The sequence below is a fragment of the Bos javanicus genome, chromosome 18 (genome assembly GCF_032452875.1).
Source record: "Bos javanicus breed banteng chromosome 18, ARS-OSU_banteng_1.0, whole genome shotgun sequence".
In the NCBI taxonomy this organism is placed as follows: Eukaryota; Metazoa; Chordata; class Mammalia; order Artiodactyla; family Bovidae; genus Bos; species Bos javanicus.
Genome location: NC_083885.1, coordinates 15,831,057 through 15,843,445, shown reverse-complemented (window position 1 = coordinate 15,843,445; position 12,389 = coordinate 15,831,057). Strand labels below are relative to the sequence as shown.

The 12,389-nt window shown below is 35.2% G+C and overlaps 1 protein-coding gene and 1 long non-coding RNA gene across 2 annotated transcripts in view; one reads left to right on the top strand and one right to left on the bottom strand.

Annotated features, from left to right (window-relative positions):
• The window catches only part of ITFG1 (integrin alpha FG-GAP repeat containing 1), a 296,021-nt gene that overhangs the window by 227,533 nt on the left and 56,099 nt on the right, over positions 1–12,389 (top strand). The window contains exon 13 of the mRNA XM_061385926.1: positions 11,176–11,219. Coding sequence (XP_061241910.1) covers positions 11,176–11,219 — 44 coding nt within the window. The remainder of the gene's footprint in view (positions 1–11,175; positions 11,220–12,389) is intronic.
• The window catches only part of LOC133229529 (uncharacterized), an 81,527-nt gene continuing 73,188 nt past the window's right edge, over positions 4,051–12,389 (bottom strand). Inside the window, exon 3 of the long non-coding RNA XR_009730565.1 lies at positions 4,051–4,285. This is a non-coding gene — a long non-coding RNA (uncharacterized LOC133229529). The remainder of the gene's footprint in view (positions 4,286–12,389) is intronic.

Here is a 12,389-nt window from a genome sequence, read left to right as displayed (position 1 = left end):
TTTGGAGTCTTAAAATAGTAATTTCAGAGTGACGTTTATAAAAACATTTCCTTTTGATTATGTAAGAGACTTTTAAGGCATTATTCTTTTTTATTTGTAAATTTTTAATTTGGTATTTATTTTCCTTTTTCATTATAAAAATAAGGCAGCCTATTGTGAAAACATTTGAAAAGTCTGGAAAAGTATTAATATTTTTTAAAAGCTATGATCTTTTTACCACTTATTAGATACAACTATTCTGAACACTGAGCATTCTGGTAGTTCCTAAAGTTTCAAAAGTACCTGCAACAATGAAAGCTGATGCTTTTCAATCCTGGAATCCATAATGATAGAATCTATAATTTATTTTAAAAGACAAACAAGAGTAGCTAACATTTATTGTTTATCATGTGCCAGGTCCTCTGTGTATTTTGCATGTGTTATCTCATATACCTATACATGATCATTTTTAATGACAATATATGTGAAGTATAACTTTTCAAAATATTATAATCTTACATATTCTATAAGGAGAAAGAGAAAGTACAAAATTTAGCTTACAAAACAACAAGTTATACCTCTGGTTCTTTTCTTCATTTCTGAGTTTAGAGAGCATGTATCATCCATGATCCAGCCTCATTCATTCAGACTCTGCCTGTTCAAGGCTCCCACTTTTCTAGATAATTTTCTTGTATGTGAGCAGACTTATACAAAGTGAAAGTGAAGTTGCTCTGTCATGTCCGACTCTTTATGACCCCGTGGACTGTAGCCTACCAGGCTCCTCAGTCCATGGAATTTTCCAGGCAAGAGTACTGGAGTGGGTTGCCATTTCCTTCTCCAGGGGATCTTCCCAACCCAGGGATCGAACACAGGTCTCCCACACTGCAGGCAGACGCTTTACTGTCTGAGCAACAAGAACCCTTTAAAACCAGACTATTTCCCTCTGTGCCAGGTCAGAGTATTAAGCACCCGAAGCAAGATAGATCCCGTTTGGAATGATAGGATTTGGAAGCTTTTGTAAACCTTATAAATTATTTTAAAACAAGGAAAGGTGAAGTGATTTGCATTGGCTCACACTTAATGGAATATCCTATACTGCATGATTAGAAAGCCTAAAAAGAGCTGAACTTCAGGTTTTTAGCCAGTGTTAGTATCAGGTAGTTACTTTCGGATTTGTTCTTGGTGAGTACTAATGACCTGTATAGATTTTAGTATGATTAATCTGATATGTACTGAAACTGACAACAACAAAAATCCTGTTAATAACAGAAGATGAACTACTAACACATATAAAATGTAGGCTGTATTGTGTTTCTCAGCAACATTTGATTCAGTTCTTTGTTTTTGAAGAAATTACATCTAATTATAATATGTTTAAACATTAAAGCTATGTTTAAACCATACTGTGAACCTGTCACATTAATATACTGACAAAGATGAGAAGAGAAATGAAAATAAAAATTTTCCTTTTATAGCCTATTATTTGAAGAAACCTAATGCTTTTCAGGCTTTTTAAAAATTGTATTAGTTCCAGGGAGAAAGACAGTAAGATGTATGTATGTGAGTAGGTGTGTTCCTTTTTTTCTAATGGTAAAACTAAAGGAGGGTCACAGAGGGATTTAGAGAGAAAGCCAAAGCTAAGTAAAATTTCAGTGTTCCTTAACAAAAGCAGTAGTATAATGGCTGAAAATAGCCAAAGACATTTTTTTTCCTGCCTTACGTCAAACGTACATAGTGAGTGCAGCCCAGAAATGATACAGTCTAAATATGCCTTTCCTGCTGCAGTGCCCATATGGATGTCCCTGGAAAAAAAGTCAGGTTGTTTCATAGTGAAATAATAATTTCAGGCTAAGAACAAGTTAACCTTTGTTTGGGAGTTCTGCATTCCTAATTAAACAGTTAGCAATATTATCAACAATATTAAACAATAAACATTCTTAAATAGTAACATTAAGTTATTAACAATAACATTAATTAATTGTGTTAATTAACACAATATCTGAAGGAATAAGTATTATTCCTTCTTGTGTCTTTAGTTGCAAAACCCAAGGAAATGCATATTCTATCTGTATTATGTAGACAATTTTTTATAAGACATATATGTGTGCAGACACACCTCAGAGATACTCAGGTACTTGGTTACAGATGGCTGCAATAAGTGAGTATCGCAATAATGTGGGTTAACAAGCTTTTTGGTCTCCCAGTGCCTATGAAAGTTATGTTTATATCATGCTTTATTAACTGTTCAACATCATTATGTCTTAAAAAATTATAATTGTAATTTAAAAATATTTTATTGCTAAAATATGCTAAGCATCGTCTGAACTTTCAGCAAGTCATAGTAATAACATCAAATACCGCAGATCATTGTAATAAATGATAAAGCTTGAAATATTGTGAGAATTACCAAAATGTGACACAGAGACACAAAATGAGCAAATGCTGATAGAACAATGGCCCTGACAGATTTGCTTGACACAAGGTTGCCGCAGATCTTCAATTTATTTTATAAAAAACACAATATCTGAGAAGTGTAATAATGCAAAGCTCAGTAAACCAAGATATACCTATATAATATATATGACATATGTATGATATGTATATCTATGATACATTTAAATCTTCTCATTATGACCCTGTTTCACACTATTACAGTGTGAAACTTCAAATTTAATAGAGGAAGTCTTGTTAAAAACAAAAATAGATACAGGAACTCAATTTTTATCTTGCTATATATAAAATGAAAGAGACTCATGTAATTTCAAATAAATACTCTCAACTGTGCTAAACAAAACACAGACATTTTATCTTGTACAGAAAATAAAATAATTCAGTGGTTCATTGATTTCCCATCTTATATAAATATAGGAAAATGTGTTTTTTAAATGAGTTAGTGTCTAGTGACCGCATGGTCTTTCTAAAGAGTGTCATTCCCTTTCTGACCTTGAGTAATGTACTGGCCCAAGCTTCAGTTTCTGCTCTTGAAGAAAAATGGGTGGGAGGAGGAGGGTAATTAGACTTACTTCACAGCCTTGCTATGAGGATTAAGGTAGAGCATATATGAAACTTCAGCATATGAACTTTGGGGGCGGGGTGGTACACACATTCAGTCCATGACAGTGGATTATAGTAAGTTGGTAACAGTATCTGGATAGTTCGGTTAAAGTGATTTTTATTTTCTCCTTTTTCCTTCTCTATATTTTTAAATTTTTTCTCGAATAACATATGTTATTATAGAAAAGTATTCACAAATATATATAGTAAGTGAATGGTAGATTAGTGGTAGCTTTGGGCCAGGGGCGGGAATGGGGCATGACGGCTGAAAGGTACAGGGTTTCTTTATTGTGATGAAAACTGATTGTGTTGATGACTGCACAATTCTAGGAATTTACTAAAATCCACTGAATAGGACCCTTTGAACGGGTGATTGCTCTGGTGTGTGAATTATATATATCTCAGCAAAGTTGCTATAAAAATGAATGTATGAAGGGAGTTTTGGAAATACTGTAGATCTGTTTATTAGCACTTACAGTCACTATATCCAGTATCTTCTCCCACATTTGCACATTATTGTCTTCACTTTGACTGCTACTTAGTTTTTCTCAGTGAGGATCTATCTTATGTAGCAAGCATCTGTTGCTGTCAACTTGGAAGAGGAAGATGTACGCATGTAAAAATATCTAAAGAACAGTGAAAAGAACTTTATACTCAAATGTTAAATGGAACTATATGTATATAAGATTATTAAGATCAAAGAAGTCTTCTGTGAAGATGATAGTTGAGAACCTAGATCCTTGACAGATGGTTAAGGTTTGGAAAAACCAAAATGAGTAGTGGTATAACATTCTAGGAAGGAGAAGCCATGATCATAGTAATAAAGAATGAGCAGATAGAAAGAAGTAGAAACTAACTCACCTCCATGTACTGTGTTGAAGATTAATAAGAGAGAATATTGATAGTATCATTGATAAATGGGCACCTATGGCAAAGAAAAGATTTTGTCAGTGACCCAATAACTACAGAGACTTACTGAATTAATCAAGATTCTCCAGAAAAACAACATCAATAGAATACAGAAAAAGAGAAAGATTTATTGTAGGAAATTAATTCATAAAGTTATGGAAGCTGACACGTCCAAAATCTGCAGAGCCAATGCCCATTTTGAGTCACAAGGCCAGCAGGCAGCTGTAGAACCAGGAAGAATGGTGTCCAGTTCATTGGGCAGGAAAAGGTGGTGTTCTAGTTTGAAGACCCATCAGGCAGGAGGCTTCTTCCTCAGGAGACGTCAGTCTTTTGTTCTGTTCACCTGGGTGGATGAGGCCCGCACATTATGGAAAACAATTCGCTTTACCCAGTTTACTGATTAAATGTTAATCTTATCTGAAAACACCCTCACAGACACACCTAGTTGGCACATAAAATTATGTCACACTTACTATTTAAATTCTTCATCAAAAAAGTCTGTGATCAAGTGTGCTGATAAAGAAGATGAATTTTACAGCAATGTTCAGAAGGAAAAAATAGATGTTCATTAAAAAAATTGATGTTCTGACCTGAGGGCTTTGACAAGAGTAACCACCTAGGAGTACAGACATCTAGGTGTGAGCTGACAAGACAGTGGAAATACAGTTGTAGCAATAGGTGTTCAGGTGTATAGCTTGATAAGATTTTACACAGGTACCTTCCCTTATAGCCACACTCCAATCAAAATAAAATATTTCCAGTACCCAAGAAGGGCCCCTTCCTTATATTCCCTGCAAAAGTATAACCACTGTTCTGATCTCTGTCACCACAGTTTTTCCTTTTCTAGCTGTCACATAAATGTAATCATATAGTATATACTCTTTGTGTCTGACTTCTTTTATTTAATATTATATCTCTGAAATTCAGCCAACATATACATTTGTAAATGTAATCTTACTGAACATATTTGCCTTTGTCTTTTTTTTTTTTTTAATTTTAGCAAGAGAGTATAAACCCTCTTTCATGTCAACACTTAGAGGTCTCTCATGCTTTAATAGCTCCATGTCATTCCATAAAACTATAGATGTTCCATAATTTATTTAGCATTTTCACTCTTAGTGGACACATAGGTAGTTTCTAATATTTCATATACATGAATTTGATGAGTTGAGAGGCTGTGTTTTTAGTGTTAATAGACAATACTAAGTTACCTTTCCCAAAAATCACAGACATTTATATCCGACCAGCATAACACTGTCCAGTTTACCACATATCATCTGAGCGCACTGAATTTTTATTTCACTAAGAAATTTGGTTTTTTAAAATTTTTCACCATGCAAATGGTAAAAAAAATACAGGAGTCTATAATAGTGAAAAGTAAGTCCCTTTTGCACCAGTGTTTCCCAGTGGTCCAATTCTTCCCGCCCAAAGCAACCTCTTCTTTCTGTCTGTCCAAGATATTTTATGCACTTAAACAAGCACATGTGTTTATATGCTTTTATTTTACATAAGTGGTAGTTCTAGACTTTGCTTTCTCCATTTAACAATGTATCTTAGAGATTATGCCTTAACAATATAGTCTAGAGCTACCTCATTGTTTTAACTATCAAACAGTATCATGTAGTATGGATACTGTTCATGTTCATGGGTTCTCAAAAAATGGAGAAGAGGGCCGCAAAGGATGAGACAGTTAGATAGCATCACCAACTCAGTGGACGTGAATTTGATGGTGAAGGACAGAGAAGCCTGGCGTGCTACCGTCCATGGGGTTGCAAAGAGTCGGACATGACTTAGCAACTGAACAACAACACTATGAATACAACATAATTTAATCAGTTCTTATTGATACCAGTTTATTTTCATTCTCTTGTTATTATAATTAATACCTGTAGAATAAATTCCTAAAAATGGAACTACTAAAAAATAATATATGTACACTTTTAAAATAAACTCTGTTGAACTCTACATGTAGAAAAGTGTACATAAGTACGGAGGTCTACACGTTTCGACAAAGTAAATATACACATGTAAATACACCCAGATCAAGAAAAGCATGATACCAGCAACCAGAAGCTTCCTCATGCCCACCCTTTCTGCTAAGCCCAGTTCACCTGAAGGTAACCAGTAATTTAATTTCTAACACTTCAGATTAATTCTGCCTGGTTTTGAATTTGTAAGTATTTTTTATTTTAACAGATGTCCCTTCATGAAAATTTGATGTTGACACTGCTACTTCTATATAGGAGAATTCATATTTCCTAACACCTTTACCAACCCAAAAGATTATTAAACTTTTTGAGTTTTGCCAACTATAAAGTGAAAAGTGTTGTCTTATTTCACATTCTTCTTACACTGAGTAAAGTTCTGCATCTTTTCATATGTTCAAGAGCCATTTGTACTTTTATTTCTATAAATGGGTCTGTCCTTTTTCATTTCCTTAATGATTTATACCATAGTATATATTAATCTTTTGTGATATATTTTGTAAATATTCTTCATAGTTTATCATTTATCTTTGCTTTTGTTTTCCCTACAGACATTTTTATTGGTCTTTCATTTTTTCCTTTCTGTTAGGGTATAAAATTGATTTTTTTTTCCTGACTAGTGAGGCTGAGTATCTTTCATCCTGGTTTTTTTTATTATTTGTACTTTCTCTTCTGGATATTGCTTCTCTATATCCTTTGTTTTTATTAGATTATCATCTCGTCATCCATATCTAGAAGCTCTTTGTATGTTAGCAAGTATCTCTTTGTATTTTTTTTTAAAGTTCATAGCCCCTTGTCATTTTTTTAATTTTATGGTATCTTTTATTTTGTAACAGCTTTATTGAGATGTAATTTACATACCATACCGTTTGCCCATTTCACGTATACAATTCAGTGGCTTTTTGCATATTAACAGAATTGTGCCAATATCACCACAAACATTTTCATCACCACAGAAGAAGCCTATACCCCTTTAAAAATTTTTAATTTTATACTAGAGTATAGTTGATTAACAGTGTTGTGATAGTTTCATGTGTACTGCAGACTGATTTAGTTACACATGTATCTATTCTTTTTCAAATCATTTTCCCATTTAGGTTGTTATACAATATTGAGCAGAGTTCCTGGTCTTAGACAGTAGGTCCTAGTATAGCAGTATGTACATCTCAATTCCAAACTTTCTATCCCTTTCCCTCTCTGCCCCGCCCCGCCCCCCCCCCACCCTGCTCTCCTGGTTCGTTCTCTAAGTCTGTGAGTCTGTTTCTGTTTTGTAAATAAGTTCATTTGTACCAGTTCTTTTTTGATACTGCATATAAGCAATATCATATTATGTTTCTTTCTCTGACTTCACTCAGTATAGCAAAAACTAAAAATAGAGCTACCATATGATCCTGAAACCCTGTACCCTTTAGCTGCGACCATCAATCCCCCAGCCCCAGCCCTCGGCAACCACTACTTTCTGTATTCATAGATTTATCTGTCCTGGATATGTCATATAAATGGGGTCATATAATATGCGGTCTTTTGTGACTGACTTCTTTCACTTGCCATAATGTTTTTAAGATCCATCTTTGATGTAGCATGCATCAGCACTTTATTCCTTTTAATTGTCAAATATCCACATGAATTGTCAAATATCAATATGAATATTCCACATTTTGTTTATCCATCAGTTGATAGACATTTGGATGATTTCTACTTTTTGGCTATCGTGAATAATACTGTTGTGAACATTCATGTACAAGTTTTTGTGTGGACATATATTTTAATTCCTCTTGATATATACCTAAGAATGGAATGGCTGGGTTAAATGGGATTCTTTGTTCACCTTTTTAAGGAATTGCCATTTCCAAAGCAGCTGAACCATTTTGCATTCCCATAGAAATGTATGAGTATCCAGTTTCTCCACATCTTCACCCAAATTTGTAATCTGACTTTATAATCATACCCATTCTAATGGGTATGAAGCCTGGTGTGCTGCAGTCCATGGGGTCGCAAAGAGTCAGACACAACTTGGAGACTGAACAACAACAAAATGGGTGAGAAATGGTATCTCATTTGTTTGTTGTTTAGTTGCTAAGTCTTGTCCAACTCTTTGCGACCCCATAAGACTGTAGCCCACTAAGCTCCTCTGTCCATGAGGTTTCCCAAGCAAGAATATGGAATGGGTTGCCATTTCCTTCTCCAGGGGATCTACCCAGGGATCAGACCCAGGTCTTCTGCAGTGGCAGGAGAATTCTTCACCACTGAGACACCAGGGAAGCCAGTATCTCATTATGGGTTTGTTTGTTTACAATCTTAACCTTTTAGTGTGTGCAGTTAAAAAAAAAAACAACGTAAAATTTACTGTCTTAACCATTTTTAAGTGTTCAATAGTGTTGTCTATTTATATTGTTGTGAACCAGATTCCAGGACTTTTTCATCTTGTAAATTTGAAACTCTGCACCCATTTAACAGCTGTCCCCTCTCCCTCCCCCTAAACCCTGGCAACCACCATTCTACTTTTTTTCTCTGAATTTGACACTTAGATACCTCATGTAAGTGGTATCATACAGTATTTGTCTTTTGATGACTGGCTTGCTTAGCATAATGTCCTCAAAGTTCATCCATGTTATAACATGTGACAGGATTTCTTCCCTTTTTAAAGTGAATAATATTCCTTCTGAGTGTATACCAAGCTTTGTTTGTTCATTCATCTGCCGCTCTTGTTATTGTTCAGTCTCTCAGTCAGGTCTGACTCTTTGCAACCCCATGGACTGCAGCATGTCAGGCTTCCCTATCCTTCATTACCTCCCAGAGTGTGCTCAGATTCACTTATCTGCTAATGGACATTCATTTGGGTCGTTTCCACCTCATGGATATTGTGAATTGTGTACATTTCATTGTGATTTTGCTATACATTTCCCTGATCACTAATGATGCTGAGCCTCTTTTCATGAGCTTTCTGTATCTCTATATCATCTTTGGAGAAATTCCTATTCAGATCCTTCGCCCATTTTTTAACTGGGTTGGCTTCTTATTACCGAAGCACATGTGTGAAGTCACTCAGTCATGTCCGACTCTTTGTAACCCTGTGGACTGTAGCCCGCCAGGCTCCTCTCTCCATGGGATTCTCCAGGCAAGAATACAGGAGTGGATTGCCATTTCCTTCTCCAGGGGATCTTTCCAACCCAGGGATTGAACCCAGGTCTCCTGCATTGCAGGCAGATGCTTTATCCTCTGAGCCACCAGGAAAGCCAACTGAAGCATAAGAGTTCTTTATTAGTACTGTCTTTGCCCAGTGTAATTTTCATGTTATGAATCAAAGTCTAACTTTATTTTCCTCCAGGTAGCCAACTATCCAGTACCATTTATTGAATAATCCATCTTTTACCTTTTCTAACAAGCATTTATTGAGCAAATACATTTGGCTAGGCCCTAAAAACATGATAAAAATTATGCAGAACTTTCATTCTGGTACAAAGACAGACTTGTGAGTAAATAGTGTACTGTTTAGCAAGATGTTTTAATGAAGGCTTAGGGAAATCATTTTAGGACAAGTGAAAAATAAGTACTAATGTCTGCCTAGAGTTGAACCCATGGCTGATTCATGTCGATGTATGGCAAAAACCACTACAGTATTGTAAAGTAATTAGCCTCCAATTAAAATACATAAATTAATTTTTAAAAAGGAGAGGGAGAATTAAGGTCATAGAGTGAGAATAAGAGAGTGAGAACTAGGCACTGTGCTGGGGTAAGGAACTTAAACATTAAAAACTGATTTGGAGGTATAAAATATTTTTTTCACTGGTTCCTCAGGTCATATTTAATATAAACGCTCTGTAGTAAATAAACAGGTGATTTCCTTTGTGATGAAATATGTCATTCATTGTTTAATGCCTTTGCATTTTATATACCCTTCCCAAGTATAAGACTTCTGTTAGAATGATTATCATTTCACATTTGTGGAATATGAATAAACATATAGAACCATTTTCCTATGGATATATTTAAACTAGCCAGTAATCACAATTATTATTCATACAGTTCATTACTGAGCGGTATTATCAGTTATTTTCCTTTAATTTATAACATATAGAATATTTACTAGCACATAAAGTGTGCCCTCTTATAAAGAAATTAGTTTGCATGAGGTGCTAGTAATATAGTCATGTTTCAAAGCTTATATTAGTTATAGAAAGAATATTCAGATATCCTTTGTGGTGGTGGTTCAGTCACTCAGCTGTGTCCAACTCTTTTGTGTCCCCATGGAAATAAGCAAGTTGACAATATATACAGCCTTGACATGCTCCTTTCCCAATTTTGAACCAGTCCGTTGTTTCATGTCTGTTTCTAACTATTGCTTCTTGACCTGAGTACAGGTTTCTCAGGAGGCAGGTAAGGTGGTCTGCTATTCCCATCTCTTGAAGAATTTTCCACAGTTTGTTGTGATCCACACAGCCAAAGGCTTTAGTGTAGTCAGTGAAGCAGATGTTCTGCAATTCCTGTGCTCTTTCTATGATCCAGTGGATGTTGGCAATTTGATCTCTGGTTCCTATGCCTTTTCTGAATCTAGTTTGTCTTGTACATCTGTAAGTTCTCAGTTCACATGCTGTTGAAGCCTGTCTTGAAGGATTTTGAGCATTACCATGCTAGCATGTGAAATTAGCACAATTGTGTGGTAGTTTGAACATTCTTTGGCATTGCCCTTCTTTGGGATTGGAATAAAAACTGACCTTTTCCAGTCCTGTGGCCACTGCTGAGTCTTCCAAATTTGCTGGCATATATAGTTACGTTTTCCATAAAGGTTATCAAGGGTGCCTAAATTCTTTGACCCAGAAAATTTGAATAGATAAATGGTAACAATCTGGTTTGAGATATGAAATATTAAATGTTCTATTTGGTTTTTTTCAATATAAGTTTTAATTGGTTTGTACTTCTCTGTCAGATTCTAAGTCATCCTTGGAATGTAGCTAGCCAGCTGGGAAACAGGGCCAACAGGTATCTTATATATCCATGATTAACTATATCACCTATATATTTCAAAAATGGCATCAGCTTAACTGCTTAATAAAGGCTTTTGAAATAACTGGCATAAAGTGAACACAGAAATTTAACTTACTCAGATCTAAAGAAACTGGGTTGATTTTTACTTGTGATCATGAATCAACAGGGCATATTAATAGATTTTAGGGGGAAATTAGAGCTCACTTTAAATATAAGCTTACGTTATAACAGTAATAACAGGCTTTTTTAAATTTTTCCACAGTTCTTAGTGGTCTCTGTTCTAATGACTGTCCTCGTAAGATAACAGTAAGTAACCTTAATTCTTAGTTGTAAATATTTCTGTTAAAGTTCTCTGCATGATAGATACACACAAAATAGTTGTTATAGGCTAAATCAAATTGATGTTACTTTTAAAAGTGATTAAAATGTCCTTCATTGCTCAAGTAAAGTTTACTAGGAATAAAGTTCCTTTCCTAAAAACTTTCTCACCTCAAGGTTTATTTCCTTAATGAGTCTTCTCTGATACACTTGGAAAAATGACCACAGCTCCCATCATTTCTGGGCATCCTGCTGCCGTTTCACATGTGTAATACTTGGTCACACTTTATCTGTTCATATTTAATGCATTTCCCCAGACTGTAATCCCTTGAGGTCAAGAACCATGCCATCTTTGAATACCTCATTCATAGCACAGGGTCAAGCATATAGTAGATAAGTAATGAATTTTTGGTATAATCTTAATATTGACTTGCTGTCTAGTGGAATGTTTCCATGAAATAACAAAATGTGAAAATAGTAAGAAACTGTCAATTCACTTAAATTGTAATGAGAATACTAAATTTTATTTAAAAGCATGAGTGCATTCACAGGTGTGTGTATGTGTGTGTGTGTTGGTATATTCTTGTTTGAGTCCTTGTAGTAACCTTTGTTACATAAGGAATTACCCTGAATTTAAAGATGAGAAAACTTGAGGCTCAGAGAAATAAACTGTCCAAAGTCATAGAGCCATTAAATAGTGTAACTAAAACACAGAACTAGGTATTCTGATTATAGCCTCATATTTTTAACACACCTTTAAAGCATTGCTTCATCATCAACGTCCTGTGTATGGTTGGGAAACGTCCTATATTTAACACATTTGGAATCCCTGACCCAGAGATTTGCATGCAAAGATTTAATCTAGACTCTTCTTGAGAGCAAGACCTCTGGAGAAATGAAGACTGTCAGAAGAAGTTGGTCTGTGAGTTGTGAAGCAAAGATGGCCCAGATTGAAGCAAAAGGGCCATGCCTTTGTATTCTGCATCAATCAGACATTGCATGCAGGCAGTCCCCAGGAAGGGGTTATAATTTGTACAGGCCAGCTCCCTTTGGCTGAGAACAATTTTTAGGTTAAGAACTCAGCTGTGAGCTATCCTCAACCAATACTTGGAGCAGCTCAGGGAATACTGTCTCACTCCTAAAGGGGACGTCTGTCAC